The following is a 27778-nucleotide window of genomic DNA, read 5'->3' on the forward strand; positions in this document are numbered from 1 at the left end:
GAGTCACTGTGATGTCACACTCTCATTGACCACTCAGGGTCTGATGGCACCCCACCTGCCACGCTCTACATCAAACCCCACCCCCCTACATCCTATTGCAAGCCATGAGGGTGTGATTGTCAGGTGCCGATCCTAAGAAGAATCACTTTGCGGTATCCTGCTCTCGGTTTTTAGACTGCCAGATTAGTAATCTGTGGTATTATTGTGTAGTGTTGGAGATGTTATTCAGTCTTCCTGAGGCTTGCTTTCTTCAAACTGCAAAGTGGGCTTAGGGCTGTCATGTGCTTTACCTGGGTTGATGTGCATGGTATTTACTGAGCACCTAAAAGGTGGCGTTCATGGATTCAGGCATACTGCTTATCCCGGCGGGTGGGGGTGGGATGGGGTTGAGCTAGTAGAGGATCTCAGGTAGCCTGAGAGTGAGGGCAGATGCTGCCTTGCTGCGTTTCCAGGAGTTCTTCACTGGCCGCCTGGGCCCAGGGGGCTCTGTTCTGTGGCTGCATACCAGGTGGCATCTTAGTTTTAAGATATTTAGTTTGTGATCTGAGTCTTTTCTAATACTCTCTTCTTCTTGTGTGTTGTAGGAACCCAGCTATTCAGTGGCCAAAGTGACTTTAGGATCACTACCTTGAAGTTCCATCCAAGAGACCACAGTGTTTTTGTATGTGGCGGCTTCAGCTCTGAAATGAAAGCTTGGGACATAAGGACCAGCAAGGTAACACCCACCTTCCTCACTTGGCCTTTCCAGGAGAGCTTCCTTGACAATTTGAATGATTGGGGGCGGGTCAGCATCTATATATAGGACCCTCGAGATGGAATAATTACCACTTAATATTTAATCAGTGCGAAGCATAATTTTTAGATGTTTTGAAAGAACAGTTTTGAAAGAACAGTCTTGAGTCATTAAATATTAAAACATCGTAGGTGCAGTTCTCTGAAAGCATGTTGCTAAAAATATTTGTGGAGCACCTACTGTGTGCAGATGCTTCCGGATGTTAGAAAGTGAATCATCCACATTACTCCCTTGAGTAATATGTGGATCCAAATCAGTGGTGCGGAGGAATGTTCTCTGTGTGTACACGCGTGTGTGTGTATGTGTGTGCATGAGGGGAGGGGACTTGGGGTGGGGCCAGCATTCAGAGAGGGTGGGATTTTAGCTCAGTGCAAGGACGGCTTCACAGAGGAGACTGTGTTGCCTTCGGGGCTTAAAGGCTAGTTCCCATCGGTCCCATAGAGAAGCGATTGTTCAGTCCCACCCGTTACCACAACCTGCTGCTCCCGTTGCTTCCCTCACTTAAGACATGGCATCTCCATCCTTCTGGTTGCTCAGGCCAAACCATCGGAATCATCGTGCTCTCTGCTCCTGCTCTCGTCCCCTGACACCCAAACCATCAGCAGATCCGTTTGTAACTCTGGTTTTAAGCCGCCCTGTCTCCCGCTTGGGTAATGGCGGCGCTTGCCTCTCTGATAAATGTCTTCCCGGCAACACCACCCCGCCGGCGCCAGCCCCAGCCCTGGCCCCTTACAGTTTGTTCTCGACGCGGCAGCCAGGGTGGCCCGTGACAGCGAAAGGCGGATGTGTTGCTCTTCCGGTCAGCACCGTCCAGGCTCGGGTCTCACTCGCAGTTAAAGCTGTGTCCCTGCGGTGGCCCACAGGCCTCATAGTCTCCCGTCAGCCCCTCCTCTGCAGCTCGGGCCCCATAGTCCTGCCTCAGGGCCTTTGCACGTCTGCTCTTTCTGCCTGCAGTGCGCCCCTCCCGGCTTTCTATGGAGAGGTCCCACCCCTCCAGGGTTCTGCTCAAATGCCGCCTCTGCAGGAAGGCCTTCCTGGACCAGGCGCCGGCCAGCCCTGGCGTTCACTAGTCCCCCCCGCACCTCATTTCTCTCTATATCATTTATCATCATCCGGCGCACTATGGCTGTATGTGTCTATTTGTCTGTCTCCCTCTCTTTGAATGTAAGCTCTTCCAGGGAAAGGGTTTTTGTCTGTTTTGTTTGCTGCTGACTTCTAGCTTCTAGGCCAGTGCCTGGCACGTGGAAGGCACTCAGCAGATCTTGGTTGACTGAATGAGCAGCTGGAGGCGGAGGGTGACCACGCAGACTGTGGGGGATGCAAGGTGCGAACAGAGCCAGTGACCTGCTCGACTTGGCTGGGAATGGGCCCCAGGCAGTGGGACAGGCGGGCAGAGAGACTTTTAATGCTGTGCGTCTGGATTCGGATCAGCAGTGGGGAGGCATGGGAGGTTTGTGAGCAGCGGGGCTGGGATCAAGACTGAGGAAGGACTCAGGGATGGGCAGTGAGGAAGAACCTGAGTGCTCCTGCCTCTGGGGAGCCAGTGGTTTCAGAATGTCTGTTTTCAAGCCCTGAGAAGCAACGCCCCTGGTCTGAAGGAGGCACCCAGTCTCTCAACTGCTACAGGGTCATTCATGATGAAACCTGCATCGATCTTGACCTTAAAAGAAGAGGGTGCGGACTGTCAGAGACTGTCGTCCTCCAGCTGGGATCCGGCGGAGTCGCTGGTCCCCTGCGGAAGGGCTCTAGCCCGCTGCACCTGCAGTCTGAAGCTGCTGCCTAAAGGCATCCCCGTCCTGGCAGGTATAGCGGCCCCCGCGGGTCTGCGCTGAGCAGAGGCCTTTCCGAACGGCTGGGATGGAAGGTGGCGGGGTGAGGTCTCCAGTGCTGGATTCAGAAGGCAGGCTGGTGCTTCAGATCGCCGCTGCAGGAAGGTGCACTCCCACCAGGCTGTGGAGGGGGGATGCTGGTGTTTTGAGGAGAACCTAAAACCAGAAACAGTTTCCTTCAAGAGGACAGGGTGTTCCATCCGTATGTGTCTAGCTTAAAGGATTGTGCCTCATACGGGGAAAGTGGGGGTGGGTGGGGGAGAGAATTAGACATAGAGAGATGTACTCTTTTTTTTTAAAAGAAAAAACACACATTTTTTTCTTTTACAAAGAGACTTTTTTTTTTTTTAAACAAAAATATTTGGAAAAGAGAGAAAAGCTACCCATAAAGAAGTGGACGCGTGGACTTATAAAAGCACTGGAACACTCATATTTGGGCTATAAATACATGATGAATGAAAGAAAATACTGGGAAGTGCTGTTGGAGCTGGAAACTCTTAGTCATGCCGTTTGAAGCCGGGCCTCCTGGTCACCCAGCCCCTGCTGACGACCACGTCCCTCAAAGGTGCGCTGACTGTTTTTAGCCCCAAAGACCAACCACGTAAGAAATTGCTCATCAAGGACGCCATCTGATTTAAGACTTTGTTAAAAATATCGGATTTTCTCCCAGGGCAGACGCCAGCTGATGCGCTCTGAGAATGCCAGGGGAGAAGCAGTTAGGAGCAGATGTTGCTGTGACTGGTATTGGCATGCTTGCCAGCCCTTTCCCAAGCTGATAACGTGGGTAACGGGATCCGCGCAGCGTTTGTTTTTGCTTCCTTTTCCCCAACAATCCGACCGCCTGTCCTCCTTGCTGGGTCACAGGGCTCGTTCCATTTGCACCAGCCAGACTCAGGGGACCACTCTCTCCCGCTTCAATGAATGTCTCCTCAGAGGTGTGGCCCAAGCACCTCCTGTGGATCCAGCAGGGGGGCCAGAGAGGAGGGTCAAGGGTGCCCGCTTAAGGTGACTCTCCGCACTCCTGCTGCACTCCCATGGGGCGCGGGGCTCTGTCCAGCGTGCTGAACTCTCCAGCCCTGCCTGGCGAGCGTGCAAACACCTAGGGCTGAGGAGTGTGGCTCTTATATTCTTCAGGGGCAGCCAGGAAAACTGCAGGAGGTACATGGACTTTACCTTAAAATCATGACAGATTTCCTCTTTTAAAAACGATGGGAAGGGGACTTCCCTGGTGCTCCCAATGCCAGGGCTCTGGGTTCCATCCCTGGTCAAGGAAATAGATCCCACATGCCACAATTAAATATTCCGCGTGCCGTCAACTAAGATCTGATGTAGCCAAATAAATAAATATGAAAAGGACAATGGGAAGGGCTTTATTATTTCGTATAATATGTGATTTTATATGAAGAAATTAGAAACTAGAAATAGAAGGGGTGGCCGAGCCAGCTGAAGGTGAACATTCGTAACATGTGCCTGTTTTTTTTTTAATTTCACTGTTCTTTTCCACTGTGTGTTTCTTTACATGTTGATCGGTCTTATTCTTACACAGTTTTGTATTTCACTTCGCACATTTCACGTTTTCCTTACAGTGAGATGAGTCCTTGTAGATTTTCAGTACATCCCTCGGACACCGCACGCCTGGCTGGTTTGCTCCTCACGTCATCCTTGGTACTCAGGACACGTGTCTGACACAGCAGGCACCCAATAAATATGGATCAAATGAGTCCATTTCAAGTGATTCAGCTTATTAAACCATTTCCTGAGGTTGGTTTGGAGGACATTTCCTGTTGTCCGGTTTGCCATTTAAAGCTAATAGAGGTAAAGGTGGCAATGAGGGGTCGACCAGCTGAAGCTTGGGGCTGAGTCTGGCATGCCGCCTGTGTTTGTAAATAAAGTTTTATTGGAACACAGTCCTGGTCATTCACTTGCATAGCGGCTACAGCTGCTTTCACACCACAGCAGCAAGGGCTGAGTTGTTGAAGCGAAGACTGCGTGATCCGTAGGGCCAACATAGTTGGGATTTGGCTGACCCCTGCCAGGATGGGTCTGGCTGTGGCATGTGTCACTCCACGCCTGGTCAGGACTGATCCCCCTGACCTGGCTGACCAGGTGGGGCCCCCCGTGCCTCACCCTTTTATGGGCACCCTGTGGAAATGGTGTGCACACGGAACGTTGTTTCCAGAGAACCGTGCCTCAGTCAGGGATATGCGGGTTGTTTCTCTCCCTTGTTATCTGTCATCTCCAGACAAACCTCCCCAGGCTGCTTTATTATACATTCTGCTGTCGGGCACATTTGTGTGTCTAGTGTTTCCCACACTTGCAGTTTATTTCCTGCAGCTTGGGCCCCAGAATTCAGATTGCTGGGTTAAAGCGAGTCCGCATTTTGAAGGTGAGGGGTAGGTGTCTAAGGCCACGGCCGATTCCACCACTGGAGCATGACAACAGGGCCAGACAGCCTCCCGCTGGGCCCGAGGAGCAGTTGGAAGAGATGACATTAAAGCTGCTTTCCAGCCATAGACTTTTATGATTCCTTAAGCTAAGCTGCATGATCAATGTCAGGATTCTGGGCTTCTCTGGTCCAGCCCAATTCATTACAGCAAATGGGCGATTTGGCTCCTCTCTCTCTTCTCGGCCGATCTCTCTCCACTCAGGTTTGATGATCAGAGCACATCCCTCATCTCTGCAAAGTGCCTGACTTCATTTCCGGCCGGTCAGCAGGCTGTGTTCCACACTAGCCCTCTGAGCCTGCTTACTGGCGCTGGCTCCATGCTGCCGGCATGGGATTTTCTGATGCTTTTTGTCTCCTGACAGTCTGCTCAAATGTGGGTATGGTCTGGAACCCAAGATGTCTGTGGCCTGACCTTTGTGTGACCATGGGGGTCTGAGCCCTAGTGGGCTGCCGGAGCTTATTGGCCTGAGCGCCAGGAGACCTGGGCTCCCAGCCTCCCTCTCCCACTTGCTTAACTGGCTGATTGTAGGTGAACCTCTAGGCGAAAGCCTCCCTCCATCGGGTTTCCCCAGGGGTGCGGGAAGGGGGCAGCAGGAGGTCGTCTCTGCAGCAGGCCTCGCAACCCTCCCCTGCGCAGGAGAGCACCTGGGGCTCTCGTTAGGATGCGGACTCTGTTTCCGCAGGATGATGTCTTAGTCAGCTCAGACTGCTGGAACAAAATGCTGCAGCCCGTGGGCTTAGACAGCGGATGCTTATTTCTCACTTTTCTAGAGGCTGGACTCCAAGAGCAGGGTGTCAGTGTGGTCGCGTTCTGGTGAGGGGTCTCCTCCGGGCTGGTAGACAGCTGCCGTCTTGCTGTGTCCACACGTGATGGAGAGTGAGCAACTTCTGATCTCTTTACCCCTTTTTAAGGCCACCATTCTCACCATGGGCCCTCCACCCTTGTGACTTTATCCAAACCTAATTACCTCGCAAAGGCCTCAACTCCAGAAATCATCACTTTGGGGACTGCAGTTGTCTGTTGTTGCAGTTGCTCAGTCGTGTCCGACACTTTGCGACCCTATGGGCTGTAGCACTCCAGGCTTCCCTGTCCTTCACTATTTCTCAGAGTTTGCTCAAACTCAGGTCCACTGAGTCGATGATGCCATCCAACCATATTGTCCTCTGCCACCCCCTTCCCCTCTTGCCCTCAATCTTTCCCAGTATCAGGGTCTTTTCCAGTGAGTCAGCTCTTCACATCAGGTGGCCAAAGTATTGGAACTTTATCTTCAGCATCAGTCCTTCCAATGAGTATTCAGGATTGGTTTCCTTTAGGATTGACTGGTTTTATCTCTTTGCTGTCCAAGGGACTCTCAAGAGTCCCCACACCACAATTCAAAAGCATTAGTTCTTTGGCTCTCAGTCTTCTTTGTGGTCGAACTTTCACATCTGTGCATGACTACAGGAAAGCACTGGGGATTAGAGCTTCAAAACTTAGAGTTTTGAGGGACACCGGCATTCAGCCCATTGCAGACGAGATCCTGCATTTTAGCAAGTTCCCAGGAGGGGCAGATGGCCCACGGACCACACTTGGAGAAGCCAGGGCTCAAAGGGCCTCTGAACAGGTCCCTGCTTCTCTCGTGTGAGCACCCTCAGTTTTCACCCTTGATTGACCCTCAGCACCGTGACCTCTCTCAGTGATAACTAGACTGTGAGTGTCGTCACCTGATGGATGTTCATTTACAACTGCCTGTGAGGGGGGCTGAGTCGAATCATGGCTGCACCCCGGCATCTCCCACCAGACCAGGACCACAGCAGTTCAGGGGGAAACGTGGGGTCTGCTGCCCCTTGCACCCTGATGGAGCCCTGCGGGAACACCCACCACTGGTGGGTGGTGGTGGCCCACCACTCAGGGGCAGTGACCTCCCTAGGATCTCTGCAGAGGGATGGGTCCTCCCGCAAATGGGAAATAAAGGCTAGCTGCCATTCAATGCTGTAACTGATCACTCCAGAAGTGTAGCTCGAGATCCCAGGCCAGGTGAGGCCTGGTGCCGTGGTTCTAACGCTGCAGTTCTTGGCCGAATCCAAGCTCCCATGGGCTCCATGGTCTGCTAGATGCCAGAGTTTCCAGCCTTGCAAGGCCCTGGCTCTTTGCCCAGCAGGGAATGGGAGTCTGAGAATTCCAGGCCTGCAGGGCCCATCAGTACTGTGGGAAATGCTCCAAGGTAGTTACTTGAAAGTCTGCTGTCAGATGACTCTATAATTTGAGCCAAAATTTGGCATAGGTAATACATTTTCTCCCTTGTATCACGAATTAAAGTTGTAGGAAAACTTCTCCCGAGGCTTAAAAATCATATTGCCTATTTAGTGAATCTCCTTGCAGTGCAAGGGACTCTCAAGAGTCTTCTCCAACACCACAGTTCAAAAGATCAAACCAGTCCATCCTAAAGGAAATCAGTCCTGAATATTCGCTGGAAGGACTGATGCTGAAACTGAAACTCCAATCCTTTGGCCACCTGATGTGAAGAACTGACTCATTGGAAAAGACCCTGATGCTGGGAAAGATTGAAGGCAGGAGGAGAAGGGGACGGCACAGGATGAGATGGTTGGATGGCATTACCGACTCAGTGGACTTGAGTTTGAGCAAGCTTCAGGAGTTGGTGATGGACAGGGAAGCCTGGCGTGCTGCAGTCCCTGGGGTCACAGGGAGTCCGACATGACTGAGTAACTGAACTGAACTGATTTAGTGAATCATCCTTTTTACAAGAGTAAATTATGGAACTCCAACCTCAGCAAATTACCTCTCAGCTGAGCAGGTCCTGGCGCTGCAAACTGGAGCAGACCTGGAGAATCTAGGACACGTGGCTCCGGGAACTGGGAGCCCGGCCCCTGCCCCAGTTCTCTTCCCTTCCGCAAGCAGGGCCAACCCCGGGCGGGCTGGGGCCATGCTGCCTTTGATGCATCCCTGGACTTTGTGCCCAAGAAGGAGCCTCAGGTGCACTCAGGCCCCCACTGGGCCTCCAAAGCCCTGACCGCACCTGCTCGGGTAATTCTCAGGATGAGATTCGCTCCGACAGGCCCGCGCAGTTTTGCTCCAGTGTTGGTTTGACCTGAATCATCAATCTTCCATGCTTGTTCTACAGCTTTTCTTTCTTTTTTTAAAAATATTTTTAAAAATACAACTTTATTTTCGGCTCTGCTAGGTCTTCATTGCCGTGCTCGCGGGCTTTCTCTGGCTGGGCCCCTCTCTAGCTGTGGCGTGCGGGCTTCTCTCTGCGGTGGCTCCTCTTGTTGCGGAGCACAGGCTCGGGGGCACGTGGGCCTCGGTAGTTGTGGTGCTGGGGCTTAGTTGCCCTTTGGCAGGTGGGATCTTCCCAGACCAGGGATCAAACCAGTGTCGCTTGTATCTTAACCACTGAACCACCGGGAAAGCCCCTTTCCTTTCTTTTCTTTTTAAGATTGTAAGGGGCCGTCTTGACTTGCAGATCTTGAATTGGTGTCTTGACCTCCTTGTGGAGTTTTGTCCCAGACCCACTGCAGGTGTGTGTGTGTCCTCATGCAGGTGACGGTGCGGGGGGTGGGCGGGCGGGGCGATGCTCTGGATCACCCATCCCACCCGCCTGGAATCTCATCTCTGCCCCTTGTCACAGCCTCTCACTCCGCTGCACTTCCCCTGCAGAGCGTAGACTCCCTGAGGGCAGGAATTTGCTCACTTCTGCTGTATTCCCAGTGCGTGGCGGAGTGCTGGGTGGATGGGATGGAAGTGTTGCAGGAATGACTAACGGCCTAAATCAAGACCAATTGAAAAAAAAAATCCCTCGTGATGAGCCCTCCCAGTTGAATCGGAAGTTGAGCCAGCATCTGTTAACACACTCTTCTCAGGCGCCCACCTTGGGCATCGTGCCCCGGACAGGGGCGGGGGACGAACCAGCTGGTCACTCAGCCAGTGGTTGCTGGTCTGCACGCTGACCTGGTGGCCAGAGCACCCAGAATCTTAGAGCAGACCCAGCCCCTCCGCAGGCGGTCTCTGCGCTCAGCATTCTGAAAACTTTGCAGGTGACTCTAATGCAGAGCTGGACTGGTGAACCAACATCCTGGGAGCCAGGTGCGTAAGTGAGAATCCCGAACCCAGAATGGTGTTGTGCAGGGTGTCTGCCGGGCTGGTGAGGGCGTCTGAAGTGATGGCTCCCACGGGGGTGGCTGCCTGGGAGACGAGTGCCCTCGGCTCTGGGTTCTGGGCGCCATCCGTTTTTGCGGGGTTGCAGGCCGGTGGCTTATTTGCCCTAATGAGGTTTTGATTACTATCCATTTGTCTCTTTCATCAGCTTTGTGTTAAAAAGCCTTTTTATTTGGATTCTTTGTACTTGTGTAGTCCTGACTAAGTTTTGCCTCAAACCAAACTTTTTTATGCAAATGAGAGCAGGAGATAAGGGAGCAGGCAGAGGTGGGGAAGGGAAGTGGGCAACCTGGCGCCGAGGGGAGGTGGTCACAGCCTCTGGGCTCCCGCGGCCCTGTCTGTCCAGTGGCAGTGGGGAGCTCTCAGCCTGCAGCCTCCCAGCCCCGACGTGGTGGTGTGGACTGGGCAGTCCCTGCCTTGCTGACTCTGAGATGGACCCTCCCCTTGTTTCATCCATAGCAACACAGCAATCCTGGGAGGTGTGCCAGGAGCTGTTGTGACCCCCTCCCCCTGGCAGGGAGCCTGAGGTTCACAGAGGTGCCAGCATAGGGCTGGTAGGGGTAAGACCTTGACCCAGAGCCTGGACTCCCACACCCCGGCAGGTCCTCCTGTTCACAGGTTGAGTGAAGTCAGTCTTGGGTGTAAGGAAAGCTTTGGCGGTGAGAGCCGGGCGCTTTGGTCCTAGGGAAGCCCACACAGGGTAGCCCTTGAGTTCAGATGCCCACTCAGCCCTGCCGCTTGCAGCCCAGTGCCTGGTGTCAGAGGACCCAGCTGTGAGGTGGAGAGTGCAGGGCCCTGCGGCCTCAGGTCAGAAGTCATGAGACCAGCATCTCTGTGCGGGCGGCCCCTCTGCCCCACGTGTGGACGAGGAATCCAGTCCTGGAAGGTCCAGCTTTCAGGGCAGGAGTTGGCAGCCACCGCGGACTTGCATCAGCACCCAGGTCTTATTCTGAACTTTCCCTCTCCCTTCAGCAGGAGGAGGACACACTTCAGTAACTGAGCCCCCACTGGACACCAGGCGTCGTCCCAGGGCCTGGAGCTCAGGATCTGAAAGCAGGACCCGAGAAGGGACGTTTCCTTGGTGTTTGGTGGGTCTGTGGGCCTCACCGGCTACCTTCACAAGCGGCCGGGGAGTTCCCCTGTGTCTCCTGGGTCGTCCAAAACCTTGGGCAAAGCTGGAGAAATGGTTCCTGGGGTTCGGAGTCTCAGAGACTGCCCCCAGCCGGATCCTTCTCTCCACCTTCACTCGGCAGCACTTTCCCTGGGGTGCCAAGCAGACTCGGGTTAAAAACCTGAAACGGGACCTGCCACTGGGAGCTCCGTGTGTGTCCACGGCAGAACGGGCCACTCCGGAGGGCCCTGTCCCCTTGTGAGCACTTGGGCTCTTAAAGCTGCAGTGGGGCTGTTAGAAAATAGGGAGCAGATTCTGACTGGACCTGCAGTGATTATAGAAATACAGTATTTACATGATGTTAATGTGTGTGTCCTTTGTCGTTCATTTTGCCACTAAAAGAAGCTGTGTTGCATACCCTGAACACCTGTCCTTGAGATTTTTAAAAATTTAATATTTTCATGAAATTTGTAATGATTATATAAATAAATGTATATGTCCTTTGCAATTCATTTTACCACTTAAATAAGCTGTGTTACATACACTGAACACCTCTCCTTGAGACTTTTTTTTTGAAATTTTTAAAAATTTAATATGTATATGAAATTGATTCACAGTTTTTGTTTTACTTAAACACTTATTTTAGTTTGCCTTAACTAATAGCGTCCAAAAAATCATAGGTTTGATGCCCTAGTTATTCTTTGTCTTAATGTACTTTAAATAGTTGTTAAAATTTTTTGGTAGTGGCTTTGTTGAGATGAAATTCACAGATCATCAATGCCTTCATGTATAGCACGGGATTCGTTTGTTTTTAGTATAGTTACAGAGTTACGCAGCCATCACCTTAGTCAATTTAGAACATTTTCTTCACCTCAGAAAGAAACCCTGTGCCCTTTAGCAGTCACTCCAACTCCTCTGGCAACCATCGGTCTACCTTCTGTCTCTATTTGTTATTCAGTCACTAAGTCATGTTTGACTCTTTGTGACCCCATCGACTGCACCATGCCAGGCCTCCCTGTCCATCACCATCTCCCAGATCTTGCTCAAACTCATGTCCATTGAGTTGGCGATGCCATCCAACCATCTCATCCTCTCTTGCCCCTTTTTCCTTCTGCCCTCAATCTTTCCCAGCATCAGGGTCTTTTCCAGTGAGTCAGCTCTTCACATCAGGTGGCCAAAGTATTGGAGCTTCAGCTTTAGCATCAGTCTTTGCCGTGAGTATTCAGGGTTGATTTCCTTTAGGATGGACTGGTTCGATCTCCTTGCTGTCCAAGGGACTCTCAAGTGTTTTCTCCAGATGTCTCTGTAGATCGCCTATTCTGGACATTTTATGTAAACAGAATCATACAGTTTGAGGAACCGCCAGACTGTCTTCCAAAGTGTTTGCACTACTTTGCGTTCCCACCAGCAGCGTAGGAAGGTTCCGAGTTCTCCTGTCCTCACCTCACTTGCTATCAGTCTTTTTGCTTATCTCCCTCCCAGTGGGTGTGAAGTGGTATCTCACTGTGGACTCCTGAAAGTCTGTCCATCTATATCTATGCCAGGTCTTAGCTGTGGCATGCAGTATATTTAGTTGCCGCACACAAACTCTTAGTTGTGGCATGTGGGATCTACTTCCCTGAACAGGGATTGAACCTGGGCCCCCTGCAATGGGAGCTCAGAGTCTTACCACTGGACCACCAGGGAAATCCTCTCCTTTAGGTTTGATATAGGTCTCTGCAGACTGTATTTCTTCATGAATGAGCTTTGGTAGTTTGTGTTTCTCAAAGGAATTGGTTTGTTTCATCTATGTTATCAAATTTATATACATAACTTTTTCATGAAGTGAAAGTGTTCATGGCTCAGTCGTGTCTGGCTCTTTGCAACCCCGTGGACTGTAGCCTGCCAGGCCCCTCTGTCCTTGGAATTCTCCAGGCAAGAATACTGGAGTGGGCAGCCATCCCCTTCTCCATGGGGTCTTCCCAACCCAGGGATCGAACCTGGGTCTCCTGCATTGCAGGCAGACCCTTTACGGTCTGAGCCACCAGGGAAGCCCCAGCTTGTTCATAACATTCCTTTGTTACCCTTTTTGATGTCTTTAGGTTCTGTCTTTTTCATTCCTGACATAGATATTTATGTCTTTTCTTTTTTTCCTTACTGTGGCTAGAGATTTATTTTCTTCTACTTGCTTTGGGTTTAATTTGTTCTTCCTCTTCTTATTTCTTAAGGCAGCAATTTAGATTATTGATTCAAAATCCTTTTTAACATGTGCATTTTAATGCTATACATTTCCCTCTAAGAGCACCCCACGAATCTTGATGTGCAGTATTTAAATTTTCATGCAAGTAAAAAAATCTTATTTTTAACCTCCTCTTTGACTTATGGGATATTTAGAACTTATTACTTAGCTTCTGGGCTTCCCTGGTGCCTCAGAGATAAAGAATTTGCCTGCCAGTGCAGGAGACACGGATTTGATCCCTGGGTCAGGAAGATCCTCTGGAGAAGGAAATGGCAACCTACTCAGTTTTCTTGCCTGGGAAATCCCATGGACAAAAGAGCCCGGTGGGCTATAGTCCCTGCAGTTGCAAAGAGTTGGACATGACTTAGCAACTAAACAACAACAATAACAACAACAAAATTTAGCTTCTAAGTATGTAGGGATTTTCTTGTTATCTTTCTAACTTCTTTGTTTACTAATTCTGTTATGCTCAGAAAACATACTTTGTGTGATTTCAATACATTTACGTCCCAGAATATGTTTTGTTTCATTGAATATATTCCATATGCTCTTGGCAAGAATGTGTGTCTTGCTGTTATTGGATGGGATGTTCTGTAAATGGCAGTTTGAGCAAGTTAGATGAAGGGATTGTTCAGTTAGTTCTTCTAGATCCTGGCTGGTTTTCCCGTCTACTTGTTCTTTCAGTTATTGGGAGAGGGGTGTGGAAGTCGCCAATTACAATTGTGTTTCTCTTTTTAGTTCTGTCCTTTTTCCCTTGTGTATTTAGAAGGTGCCACCAGAGCACCGCTGAGGGCCTGCTCGCAGGTCAAAGCTATTAGAGAAAATAAGAAGGAAAAAAAAAGAACTGGAAAAGAAAATAGCTTCTCACCTTTGTTCTGGCCATTTCTGCAGGTTTCGCCCTTTCTCTGTGGTCTGTCTGCTTATGTTTACTTTCAGAGTCCTTGGGGAGTTGCTTTTTGCATTTTCCCCAGAGTTTTAGTTGTAATCATTGGGGCGAGAGGTTCTGGTGGGCTTACTGGGTCCCACGTGGCCCCACACGTGGACGTTTTCCCCCTGGCCTTGAATGTCCCCGCTTCTGTTGGCCCGATGCCTCCTGTCCTGCGGGTGTCCACGCTGTCTCCTCTCCAGGGCCTTTCCCTCAAGCCCCTCAAGCCCCCTGCCTGCTTCCCCCGCTTGCTGTGGTTTGCAGCTTCCCGGCAAGTGTCAGCCTCCCGCTGCACTGGAATGTGAGGGCTGGGGGACCCGAGGGGCCCGTCCAACCTGGCATCGTGTCCCCAGACCCCGTCTTGCTGGTATGCGGTCAGTGGCTCTGTGTTTCTCAAATAAATGGTCATACGCACCTTCGTGAATCTGCAGCCTAACTCTGCAAAAATTCTATGACTTAAGTTTACGCCATCCAGCTTCACGCCCCAAGGGCTGTGTCGATAGCAGTGCTATTCTCAGCACGTGGATATTCTGTGCACCCTGCCAGTGGGCCCACTCTGCTGGCGGCCACAGCCTTCCCCACCGACCCTGACAAAAAGCCTGTCTGGTGTCTGTCTGTGGATCTAGCGCGCTAGCTGAGAAAGACGGTGTGCTCTGAGGGAGGAAATGGCACAGGGCCTCCTGTGATTAGACTGTGCTGAGCAGTCCACTCATCCTGTGGACTCAGGGAGGAGATGAACGGTGGACGTCTCTCCTCACCAGCCCTGCACGTCCTTTTTACATCATGCAGATTTCTCAGTTTTTAATTATAGCCTATCACTTACCTTTTTTTTTTTTTTTTTAAAGAAAGGTCTGGTTATCTGGCTTGTTTCATTCATTTATTCACTGAACATTTGCCAAGCACCTATCATCTGAAGGCCATCTCCCTAGTTTTCTGGATTCAAAGAAGCTACAGGATACGCCTCGCACCTGCGCTTAATCCACCGAATTGCTGGACCAGGTGGGAAACCTCAGTAGCAGCTTTAGGACTGCCATCCCCTCACCACCCCCCACGCCCCCCACCGTACCCTGTGCTTCCCTCTTCTGGGGCTGACACGTGAGGTCGTGCAGGTTGTCTGCTGCACACAGGACGTGGTCAGGGGGCGGCTGAGTGCTGGAATCCAGCCGGTGTTCTGCTGGCCAAGCCCTGCCCTTGTCGGGGAAGGAGGGTCTTTTCCTGATACGAACCAGGGCCCAGGTGGGCCAGCTGTGGCCCCGTCACTCCCCCTTCCGTCTGCTGTATCCACTGTCTCTCCACCCTCCCCAGGTCTGCTCCTCACCCTCTCCCCCAGGGACCCCAGCGCAGCCCAGTCCACCCCTTCTGTCTTCCACACCACAAGGTCATCTCTGGGAAATGCAAATCAAACCCATGTGCTCCTGGACTCAGAGCCTTTCCCGACCCTACACTGCCTGGCGAGGACAGCTCCGCAGTGCCCAGTCCTGCCTGGGTCACCAGCGTGCCTCTGAGTGCCCAGCCTGCCCCAAGCCCTCCCCGCAGCCACCACCTCACACGCCCGGGGGACTTCACACCTTCCCAGAGTATTTGACTTGTCTGCCACGCGTGGGGTTGACTCTTAATAAAAGAGCAGGCGCATTATTTTCCAAAGAGGATGGAGGACGGGGAGCTTTCAGAGGAGCAGCTGGAGACCCGGGAGGAGGGCTGTGTCCAGGGCTGGGAGCTGTTGGGGGTGGGACTCAGGATGCCAGCAGCGTGCATCGGGGGAGGCGGAAAAGGGCGTCAGGTGTGCCTGTGACAGGAGAGCAGAAAGGGAGGCTGTGCGCTGGACGTTCACTCTCATTACAGAGTCATCTGCGCTCTTTGCAGCCTCCTTGGAAGGTAGGAAACTGTAATGAGGAAGATAACCATCAGTATCACCACACCCAGAACCACCGTTGACAGCTGGGGTCCTTCCTCCCAGTTTTTAATGCATATATTTACATCTTTAAATGATTTCCCCCTACTTAATATATTACTAGTGTTTCTGTATGGTTAAAAAGTTTTTGGATGATATAATTTTTAAATAGTTACCCAATATCCTACAATGGATTTAACCGGTCCTCTAATTATTGGGTATTTATCATATTCCCCAGTGTTTCCATTATTACAACACTGATGTAAACATCTCTGTATGTAAATTCCCAGATGCAGACTTTAAAAATTTTTTTAATTTATTTATTTGGCTGTGATGGGCACGTGGCACTTAGTTGTGGCCTGTGGGCTCTCTGGTTTTGGCACATGAGTTGCAGAGTGCGTGGGCTTAGCTGTCCCAGGTCGTATGGGATCTTACTTCCCTGCGTCCCCTGCATTGGAAGGTGGATTCTTTTCATTTTTTCTCCTTAAACCTTTTATTTTATGTTGGGGTATACCTGATTAACCATGTTGTGGTAATTTCAGTGAACAGCGAAGGCACTCAGCCATACATACACATGTGTCCATTCTCCCCCAAACCCCTCTCTTATCCAGGCTGGCACATAACCTCGAGCAGAATTCCCTGTGCGATGCAGTAGGTCTTTGTTGGGTATCGATTTTAAATGTAGCAGCGTGTACATGGCCTTCCCCAAGTCCCTAACTATCCCTTTCCCCCCAGCAATGATAGGTTCATTTTCCACCTCTGTGAGTCTCTTTCTGTTTTGTAAGTAAGTTCACTTGTATCCTTTTTTAAAAAACATTCTACATATAAGGGATGTCATATGATGTTTCTCCTTCTCCATCTGATTTCATTCAGGATAAGAGTTTCTAGGTCCATCCATGTTGCTGCAAAATGCATGACTTGATTCTTTTTAATGGCTGAGTAATATTCCATCACACACACACACGCGCGCGCGCACAGACACACACACGTCGCCTTTATTCATTCTTCTGTCAGTGGGCGCTTAGGCTGCTTCCATGTCTAGGCTATTGTAAACAGTGCTGCAGTGAGCATTGGGGTACATGTATCCCTTCAGATCATTTTCTCTGGGTATATGGCTAAGAATGGGATTGCAGAGTCATATGGTGCTCTGGGCTTCCCCACTGGCTCAGCGGTAAAGAATTCACCTGCAATGCGGGAGACCCGAGTTCCTTCCCTGGGTTGGGAATATCCCCTGGAGCGGGGCATGGCAACCCACTCCAGTGGGTTCTTGCCTGGAGAAGCCCATGGACAGAGGAGCCTGGTGGGCTACAGTCCATGGGGTCGCAAAGAGTCGGACACGACTGATGTAACTGAGCACGCACGCGTGGTAGCTCTACTTTTGGTTTTTGGAGGAACTTCCATCCTCTTCTCCATAGTGGCTGTACCAGTTTACATTGGAAGGTGGATTCTTAACACCTGGACCACCAGGGGAGACCCCCCAGATGCAGACTTGATCTAAGGGTGTGTGTGGTTTTAGGTTCTGGGCTCCACTGGCCACTTCCTTCTGGAAGGGATGACCAGGGTGTACCCTGCGAACAGGACTGGTGGGTTAGCTGGCTTGTATGGTGCACAGGAGAGATGTATGAACACTCACCACCCTCGGGGAAGGTCCGGTTCAGAGGGGTGGGCTGGAGGCTGGGGAGAGGCAGGGTGAGAGGGGACTGCCTAACAGGAGGCCTGCTTCCTTCCAGGGCCCCTGTCCTGGCCATGGACTGGGTCTCAGGGGGCAAAGGCCATTGTGCTCTGGTTTCCTCCTCTCAGGCCCAGCCAGGACAGCCCCACACTCTCTGTCTCTCCTGCCCAGGGCAGGCCTGAGCCTCTGCGTGCTGCCCCCATGGCTTCTGGAGGGTCTGAGACGCCTGGAAGAGAGGCATGCACGCTGGGCACAGCAGACGGGTGCGGGCACCGCTAAGCCAGGCCGCCTTGGGGGTGGCTGCATTGTTAGAACCCACTCTTAATTCATGCCTCCATTGTACAGTGCGGAAAACCAATTTTTCACTTGAGAGGATCAGCGACGTGGATACACGTGTAATTGTCTATTTCTGCTTTTCTTCCTCTCCCTCGCGTTCTGCAGCCGTAATTTGAAATTTCACAGTTGTCTCCAACGTGACGGCCTCTCCATGGGTCGTGTTCAGATCCGGCTCAGATTCAGCAGGCGCGAATTGAGCAGCTACTCTCTGCCCCTGGCTGGGCAGCCTGTGGGGTGTGGTGGGGTGGGGTGGGGGCCTCGGTGTCAGCTGCGGCAGGGGTGCCTCCACCTAGCAGTGTGATCACGGGCCGGCCCGTCACGTCTCTTGGCCTGGTGTCCTCACCTGCACAGCGAGGCTTGGAATCCCCACCCCCAGGGTGGTCATGAGGATGGAGGAGGGGTCACAGGAAAAGCACCTGGTAAGGTGCACTCACACAGTAGGTGTTCAGTTAATGCTCCCTGCCACCCAGGGCTTCTCAGAAGGTCCCTGCAGGGCCGCGCTTTCCACGAGCCTGTGGTGATCGGCATTCACCAGCTGCCTTCAGTTTTGCTAGAAGCTCGGTGGAGGTCATGCTTTCCCCCCAGCCAGGCAGCACGCCTGACCAAAATGTCAAGTGTCTGCTTTCAGCCGAAGGTGTTCTAACCCAGCGCAATAACAGGGGTTCTCTTGGGCTGATCAGAGGCTCAGATATACATTCCCCTGTGTCTTTGATTAATTTTTAAAAGAGAGAAATGAATTAATTATTGCCTAGTGAGTATGGAGGCTTGGAATGGAGGGACGAGCAAAGAGTGGGCCCTTAGGAGGTGCCTTGGTGGGAACCCAGCCCCAGACGCCTGGGAGCTGTTGCCGGTCCTGTGATTCCCAGGAGACTGGCCAGTGAACCGCTGTAGAGACAGAGGAAGGTGGCCACACAGGCTCGACCCAGGGGTGGCCAGGGGTGGAGGGGTTTCCTGAGTTCCCTGGAGCTCCTGGAGAGTGAGACACACTTGACTGCTTCTCTCCAGGGTCCCCTTATCGCCCCCACCCCACCCTCCACCCCACCATCTCCTTGGGCCCCACTGTGGGCATCTCGCTGAGGAAGGAAGTCCCTAGGAGGCAGATCCTGCTCCCGCTTGGAGGCAGTAGAGGAGCCTGGCCTCTGGTGTGAGCCCCAGACAATTTCAGGAGACGTGGAGAGGGAGAGGTGGGGGCCCTTGCCCTCCCACACCCCCCCCCCCCCAAAACTGATGGTGACTTTCTTCTCGCCAAGTCATCCAAGGGACAATCTCCTCCTCCACTTCCCCACCCCACCCCCTTGGGAAAGGCCCAAGTGGCCCTGGTGAGCCCCACATTCAGCACCCCATCCTCTGGGCCTCAGTCCCCCGCATCTGTCAGGCAGTGGCTGGACTCTGAGATGAGGTCTGCACGGAGCAAGGCCCTTCTCTGCAGTGCGCCGCTGGAGAGGCTTGGCTGAGGCCTCATGGTGTGAGGGGTCAGCACCCTCTCCCCAAGAGGAGCTGCAGCCCCCCAGACAGGGGCTGCCCCTCCCCACACCTGCTGACTGACTCCCCAGGGCCCTGGAGCTGTTCAGTCTGCATCATCAGGAAGCCTTCCAACACTCACCAAATACCTACAGAGTGGCAAGTGGCTGCAGGATAGAGGGCAGAGGGGCGCATCCCCGCGCCCAGCCCTGAGCTCACAGCCAAGGGGAGGAGACAGAATCGAACAGTTAGAGATGGAGTCATGGCAGTTGTGGTGGGGGGGGGATGGTGGAAGGCCCGCAGAGGGGAGAACTGATGAGTCTGCCTGGCACTTTGGGAGGCTTGGTTGGCAGAGGGTTTTAAAGGATGCATAGGAGTTTTCTAGGCAGCAAGTCAGGGTAAGGAATTCTAGGCATAAGGAACGCGCCATGGCACAGAGGTGTGAAGGGGCTTGACACATAGGGAATGGAGAGGCGTCTGTGTGACCGAGGTGCACACAGGGTGTGCGAGTGTGTAAGTTGGTGTGTGTCTGTGCGTGTAGGGGAGGGTCAGGAGTCAAGGCTAGCCTGGCTCTCAGGGCAGGGCCTCCACCCTGGCCATGCCTAGGTTGGGGCCCAGGGCTGAGCACCTCAAGGGAGGCTTTCGGGGCAAGGAGCCCTCCCCAGGCACGCAGACACCCCCAGTGCTCATGACGCTGCCTTTAAGGAAGGCTCAGAGCAGAGGCTGGTCCTCCGGGAGCCCGAGCCAGCTCATCAGTTATACCTAAATGCCAAAGGGAAAGGTGTCCTCCCCCAGCATATGGTTATTAAAGCGCGCCATCTTTAAGCCTCATTAAGGGCTGTTAAATGCTAATGAATTTAGAGAAGGGCGTCTTGGGGCCTCTGTTTCCTTGGAAACGTTTGAGAGCAGGTGCCTTATAATGAGCTGTACCTATTTTAAAAAGTGAGCCACGAGGCCCGCTTTGATAGGTTGGATCTCAGATGCTGATGGGTAAGTGTGAACAAAGCTGGTGGAGACCAGTGGAGACGCTTTGTGCTCTCCGAAGTACCATTCTCTGGTGGTTTCTATAGAAACCATTGGCACCTAGGTAGGAGCATCGCCGAGCTCCAGAGTCTCATTTACGCAGCACAGCGTTGCCTCCAGCCTCGGCGACCCGGCCCGGCCTCTGAAGAGCCCTGTTGGCGGGGTGGGACCACTCTCTGGACGAGACAAGACAGACGTATGTTGCTGTGGCTGTAGTTTTGCTTTAATTATGCCTGTGCTGTGACCTGCTGCTTGATTTCCTCTGGTCCTCACTCTGCTTATTGTTTCCGGCCCCACTGAGGAGGAGAAGAATTAACATTTGTGAAGCTCATTCCTCCCCACAGAGCACTTTAAGGAAACTTTTTATTATTGAAGCATTTAAATATATACCAAAGTAGAGAAACTGTTTAATGAACCTCCAGCACCCAGTTTAAACAATTGTAAACATATGGCCAGGCTTCTTTTTAGCTCTGATCCTACTCATTTTCCCAGTAGTCTCTCCCTCCCCACCCCACTGCTGAATGATTTTGACGCAAATCCCAGAAACATGCTAGTATTTCATTTGTGCGTGTGTGCGGAGTCGCTCAGTCGTGTCCGACTCTTTGTCTCCCTATGGACTGTAGCCCGCCAGGCTGCCCTGTCCACAGGGATTCCTCAGACGAGAATACTGGGGTGGATTTCCATGCCCTCCTCCCAACCCAGGGATCGAACCCGCATCTCTTATGTCTCCTGCATTGGCAAGCAGCTTCTTTACTACTAGTGGCCCCCGGGAAGCCCAGTATTTCATTGGTACACACTCTTCTTTAAAAGATAAAGGCCAAAACAGACTGCTATAATACCGTTGTCCTTCTAACAATTTAGCAATAGTTCCTTCATATCATCAGAAATTCAAGCCATATTTAAAGTTGCCCTGATTGCCTCATGGTTTTAAACATTCTTAAAACAGTTGCCTTGTTCAAAGGAGGAACTAAAGAATTGGTTGATAAATCTCTCAAGTCTTGTTCAGTCTCTGGGTTACTTTGCTTCCTTGTTCTGCTCTTAATTTATTTCTTGCGGAATACATTGGTTGTTTGTCCTTTATTTCCTCACTGCATCCCCCGTGGTATCATTTAGCACATTCCTCTGTTCCCTGTATGTCTTACAAACCGGAAGTTAAGGCTAGACAGGGCTTCTGATGCTGCGATGCATGCACAGATCACCCGGGGAACTTGTTACTCTGATTCCAATTCTGACTCAGTGGGTCTGGAGTGGGGTCAGAGAAGATACATTTCTAATAAGTTCCCAGGTAATACCTATGATAGACAGTTGATAAGATTCAGGGATTTTTTTTTTCTTCCTCTTCCCTTTTTCAAGAATATTTGATCAGATTCAGACTCAGTTTTTTGAAGAACAGGTCATGGTACATTCTTCCACCAGGAGGCCCCCAACGTCTGGTTGAACCACTTTTGATGATGATGTGATTCATCAGGGGGTTCAGGGGTTGTCTGCCTGGCGTCTCATTTATAAAATCCTCATCAGGTTTTCATCTAATGATCTCAGTAGTTATTAATGATCATTGTCGAGATCTATGAATTCATTAGAGTTTGTAGAATACCGGACTACTGCTATAGAGAAAGCTTTGCTTTCAAACTGAGCTACCCTGAGGACAGAAGAGGCAGGAGAAAGGCTTGAGTCTTTTCCTTTATTTACAAGTTTTCAGAATAATGAGTTGCTTCCCTAGCATCTCTAAAAGTACCTAATTAGGTTTCCATAGACTTTTTCTTTTTTTTTTTGTATCATTATGAATTTTTGTCCTTATAATACATTTGATTTGTCTCAATCAGTTGTGGTTGTTATTATTCCAGTGCTCAAATTGCCCATTATTTGGTGAGTTGAGCCTCCTTTAAGTAGGCTTCTGAACCTCTTTTTAAAAAATCAGCTTTATTATAACTTAATACAGTTAACTGCCACCCATTATTGTGCACAAATCAATGAGTTTTGACAGGTGTATACATTTGTGGAACCACCACTGCAATCAAGATACAGAGCATTTTCATCATTCACAGGTTCCCTCCCGCCCCTTTGCAGTAAATCTCTTCCTCTGCTTCAGCCCTTTGCTAGCTACTGATCTATTTTCTGTCACTAAAGAGCAGTTTGCGTTTTTTCTGGACCTCTGTATAAATGGAATCATGCAGTAGATACTCTTTTGTACCTGGCTTCTTTTAGCATAATTGTCTGGGATTCATCCACATTGCTGTATGTATCATTATTCCTTTCTGTTGCCGAGTCTTAGTCCAGGGTCTGACTATATCAGTCTGTTTATCCATTTACCTGTTGATGGACAGTCTGGGTGCTCTCCAGTTTTTGGTTATGACTAATATAAATGAAGCTGCTGTGACTGTTCATGAAAAAGGTCTTTGTATGGATATGTATTTTCACTTCTCTTTTATGTAACTGGGAGTGTAACCATTATACTGGTTTGTATTGTATGTATTGTATATACTGTATTGTATGTATGTACAATACTGGTGGTATTGTATGTATATGTTTGCATTTATAATAAATTGCTAGCCAGTTTCCTAAGTGGTTGTACCATTTTGCATTCCCATTAGCAGTTTCAGTTGCTCCATTAAGAGGGTTTCAGCTGCTCTACACTCTCACCAATGCTTGGTATGGTCAGTCTTTTCCATTTTAGCTGTTGTAGTGGATGTGTAAGTGGTACCTGTTTGTGGCTTTCATTTCATTTTCCTGATGGCGAATGATGCTGCTCACCTCTTCATGGGTTTGTTGGCCATTTGAATGCCTTCTTCTCAGAAAGTCACTTCAAGTCTTGTGCCTATTTAAGATGATAATAATAATAATGATGATGATGATGATGGTCTAGAGGTTCTTTATATGTTTTCTCCCATTCCATGGCTGTTTTTTGTGTTCTAGCAAAGAAATCTTTGCCCACTGTAAGGTTGCACAGAACTTTTCCTGTGTTCTTTTAGTTTCATAGTTTTTCTGTGTATTTTTAAGTCTAGGATCCATTTTGAGTCAATTTTTGTGTCTAGTATGAGGTAAGGTTTGTTTAGCTTTGTCACATAGAGCATGCTCAGTTCTTTTAGCACCATTTGTTGAAAAGACATTCCTTCCCCATTAGATTGCTTTTGGACCTCTGTTCTAAAGTCAGTTGTCCATGTAAGCTTTCTGGGTTCTCAGTCCTGTTCATTGATTAATATAGCTATCTTTTCCCCATCCCCTAGCCTCTTTATGTAGCTTTACAGTAGTTCTTGAAATTGGATATTTCAAATCCTCCAACCTTGTTTTCCTTTTTCAAAATTTTTCTGGCTACTTTAGGTTTTTATCATCCCATTTCAATTTTGTAGTTGCTTTGTCACTTTCTGCAAAAGAGTGCCTCCTGGTATTTTGATTAGGATTATATTTAATATATAGATCGATTTCAGGAGAATTGGCATCTTAATGATATTGAGTCTTCTGACTCGTGACCATTATATTTCTCTGTTTATTTCGATCTTCTTTAGTTTCTCTCAGCAGGGTTTTGTAGTTTCTTGTGTTCAGAGGTTTCACATATTACATTAAATTTATTTCTCTTTATTTAATAGTTTTGAAAACTATTGTAAATGAGTTTTAAAGAAAATTTTTATTTTCCAGTTGTTTGTTTCTCGTATATCAGTTAGTTCAGATCACTTCATTCGCTCAGTCATGTCCAACTCTTTGCGACCCCATGGACTACAGCATACCAGGCTTTCCTGTCCTTCACCATCTCCTGGAGTTTGCTCAAACTCATGTCCACTGAGTCAGTGATACCATCCACCCACATCATCCTCTGCTGCCCCCTTCTCCTCCTGCCCTCAATCTTTTCTGGCATCAGAGCCTTTTCCAGTGAGTCAGCTCTTCACATCAGGTGGCCGAAGTATTAGAGCTTCAGTTTTAGCATCAGTCCTTCCAGTGAATATTCAGGGCTGATTTCCTTTAGGATGGACTGGTTTGATCTCCTTGCTGTCCAAGGGACTCTCAGGAGTCTTCTCCAACACCACAGTTCAAAAGCATCAATTCTTTGGTACAACTCTTACATTCATTCATGACTACTGGAAAAACCATAGCTTTGACTATATGGACCTTTGTTGGCAAAGTGATGTCTCTGCTTTTTAATATACTATCTCGGTTTGTCATAGCTTTTCTTCCTAAGAGCAAGCATCTTTTAATTTTATGGCTGCAGTCACTGTCTGCAGTACTTTCGGAGCCCAAGAAAATAAGATCTATCACTGTTTCCATTGTTTCCCCATCTATTTGCCATGAAATGATGGCAGTGGATGCCATGATCTTAGTTTTTTGAATGTTGAGTTTTAATTTTTTACTCTCCTCTTTCACTTTCATCAAGAGGCTCTTTAGTTCCTCTTCACTCTCTGCCATTAGGGTGGTATCATCTGCACATCTGAGGCTGCTGATATTTCTCCTGGCAGTCTTGATTCCAGCTTGTGATCCATCCAGCCTGGCATTTTGTGTAATGTACTTTGCCTAGAAGTTAAATAAGCAGAGTGACAGACAATATACAGTCTAGACGCACTCCTTTCCCAATTTGTAACCAGTCTGTTGTTCCGTGTCTGGTTCTAATTGTTGCTTCTTGACCTGCATACAGATTTCTCAGGAGGCAGGTTTGGTATTCCTCTCTGTTTAAGAATTTTCCACAGTTTGCTGTGATCCACACAGTCAAAGGCTTTAGCGTACTCAATGAAGCAGAAGTAGATGTCTTTCTGGAATTCTCTTGCTTTTTCTATGAAAAAGAGTGGGTATATGTATAACCGAATCACTTTGCCATATACCTAAAACTAACATAACATTGTATTTCAACTGTATCCCAATATAAAGTAAAAAGTAAATTTAGAAAGTGTATACATAGGCTATTCAGATGTTCTATTTCTTCTTCATTTTTGTAAATTTTTTCTTTCAAAGATTTTGTCCATTTCATCTAAGTTGTCAGATTTGTTGAAATAAAATTGCTCTTATCATTCTGTCTTTCAATTTATTTTTTAATTGGCTGTTAGTGTCTTCATTTCTTCCTGTTGGTCTGAGTACCAATCTACTATTATTACCCTTCAGTCTGAAGAACTACCTTTAACATATCTTGTAGTATAGATTTGCTGGTTGTGAATCCTCAGTTTTTGTTTATCAAAACAGTCTTTATTTTGCCTTCATTTTTCCCATGTCAGCCCTTTGAAAATTACCTTTATGAAAGTATAATGGACATATAACAGATAGCACATGTTTGAAGTATACAGTGGTGACATGCACACACGTCCATGAAGCCATCACCAGGACCTGTAATACACCCATAACCTTCAAGTGTTTTTGTGCCCCTTCTTAATGCCTCCACTGATTTGTTCCCTGTCATTAGAAGTTAGTTTCCATTTTCTAGAATTTTTGTGTAAATATGGTCAGCGGCAGGTAACTCTTTTTTGCATGATGTTTTTTTCCCATTCAGCATAATTATTTTGAGATGGACCCACTTTGCCGTGTATCGGTAATAGTTCATTCCTTTCTGTTGCTAAGTAGTATTCCATTTTAAGGCTGTTGCACGGCATTCCTTCTTACCTATTGACGGACATTAAATTGTTTCCAGCTTGTAGTTATTGCAAACGAAACAGAGTGAACAAGGCTTTGTGTGGACAGGTGTTTTTATTTCCTTAGGTGTTGTGGACTGAATTGTGTTTCCCTGTACCCCGTGAAAATCCACAGGTTGAAGCCCCAACCCCTAAGGTGACTGTATTTGGAAACAGGGCCTTTAACAACCTAATTAAGGTTCAGTGGGGACCTAAGTTGTTGTTCAGGCAATGTTTTTTATGAAATTTTCTTGCTTTTTCTGTGATCCAGTGGATGTTGGCAATTTGATGTCTGGTTCCTCTGCCTTTTCTAAATCCAGCTTGTGTACCTGGAAGTGCTCAGCTCATGTGCTGTTGAAGCCTGGCTTGAAGTATGTTGAGTATTACTTGCTAACTTGTGAAATGATTGCAGCTGTGCAGTAGCTTGAACGTTCTTTGGCATAGTTCTCCAGGCATTCTGTCTATCAGATCTAATCCCTTGAATCATTTGTCACTTCCAGTGTATAATCATAAGGGGTTTGATTTAGATCATGTAAATGAGGTCCTAAGAGTGAGGCCCCAATCCAGTAGGACTGTGTCTTTTTATTTATTTGTTTGTTTTTCGGTTGCGCTGGGTTTTTGTTGCTGCGCACGGGCTTTCTCTAGTTGCCGTGAGGGGGGCTGCTCTGTTGCGGTCCGCGGGCTTCTCGTTGCAGTAGCTTCTCTGGTTGCGGAGCACAGGTTTCAGGCGCATGGGCTTCAGGAGTTGCAGCACGTGGGCTCAGGAGCTGTGGCTCACGAGCCCTAGTTCCGCCATGGCCTGCGGAATGTTCCTGGACCAGCAATTGAACCCATGTCCCCTGGATTCTTATCCACTGTGCCGCCTGGGGAGTCCAGACTGGTGTCTTCTAAGATGAGGAAGTCCACCAGAGCTTTCTCTGAGTGCTGCGTGGAGCAAAGGCCACGTGGGGACGCAAAAGAGAGCACCACTTTCAAGCCAAAGAGATAGGCCTCAATTCCGTTGGCACTTTGATCTCAGACTTCCAGCCTCTGGAACTGTGGGAAAATAAACGTCTGTTGTATAAGTCTGTGGTGCTGTATCACGGAGGCCTGAACTGATTGAGGCATTGGATAAATACCTGGGAGGGGAATGTCTGGGTCATGTCTGGTGTATGCTTAACTTTTAGAGAAACTGTCAACTTTTCCAAACGGTTGGACTCTTATATTCCCACTGACATTGTGTGAGGGTTCCATTGTTCTCTATTTTAGCCAACATTTGGTATGGTCAATCTTTCTAATTTTAGACCTTCTAAAATGTATATGATGTGTTATCTCACTGTGGTTTTAATATGCATTTCCCTAATGACTAATGGTGTTGAGTGTGTTTTCATGAGCTTATTTGCCATCTGTTTCTTTTTTTTTGATGGTATGTTCAGATGTTTTGCTCATTTTAAAAATCAGATTGCTTTTGTAATACTGAGTTTAGAGTGTTCTTTATATTCAGAACATAAGACGCTTATCACATGTGTGATTTGTAGATACTTCCTCACAGTCTACAGGTTGTATTTTCATTCTCATAACAGTTTTTAAAGAGCAAATTAAAATTTTTTTAGTAAAGTCCAGTTTATCAACTTTTGTTTTTGGTGGTCAGTATAAGTAAATTGTATAACTTAAGGCCACAGAGATTTGCTCCTGTTTACTTCCAGGAATTGTGTAGTTTTGGCTTTATATTAGTCTGTGGTACATTTTGTATTAATTTTTATATACGGTACAAGGTGTGGATGGAAGTTAATGGTTTTTGCAAATAGATATCCGATAGTGCTGCAACATCTGTTGAAAACAGTATCTGTGACTTTATGCCTTTGTGGAAAATCAGATAGCTGATTATGTGTAGGTCTTGTTGGTGCCGTCTCTCCAATTCCATTGTTTTCTTTGTCTCTACACCAATGCCCTATTGTTCTCACTATTGTAATCTTACAATGAGTCTTGTGATCAGCTAATGTAAGTCTCTCGATTTTTTCTCTTTCTCAAAGTTGTTTTGACTATTCTAGCTTCTTTGAATTTACATTTCAATTTTACAATCACTTTGTCAGTTTCTACCAAAAAAAAAAAAAAGCCTGCTTGAACTTTGAATGATATTGCACTTAAGCTGCAGATCAATTTGAGGGAGCATTGAATTATTAACAATTTTGAGTCTTCCAATCCATAATCATTTTATATTTTTCCATATGATTAAGTGTTTCACATTTTTTTGTTAGATTTATGCATAAGTATTTACATATTTTTATGCTATTGTAAGAAGTATTTCTCAATTTCAACTTCTGCTTATCCACGGTTAAAATATAAAAATATAGTG

General features: G+C 48.5%; 1 protein-coding gene across 4 annotated transcripts in view; it reads left to right on the forward strand.

The window, feature by feature from the left end:
- Positions 1–27778, forward strand: part of WDR25 (WD repeat domain 25) — a 133029-nt gene that overhangs the window by 89275 nt on the left and 15976 nt on the right. For all 4 annotated transcript variants that reach the window (XM_065905933.1, XM_065905934.1, XM_065905935.1 and 1 more), the window contains one exon: positions 585–715. In XM_065905933.1, coding sequence (XP_065762005.1) covers positions 585–715 — 131 coding nt within the window. The remainder of the gene's footprint in view (positions 1–584; positions 716–27778) is intronic.

This window comes from Muntiacus reevesi, chromosome 15, assembly GCF_963930625.1.
Source record: "Muntiacus reevesi chromosome 15, mMunRee1.1, whole genome shotgun sequence".
NCBI lineage: Eukaryota > Metazoa > Chordata > Mammalia > Artiodactyla > Cervidae > Muntiacus > Muntiacus reevesi.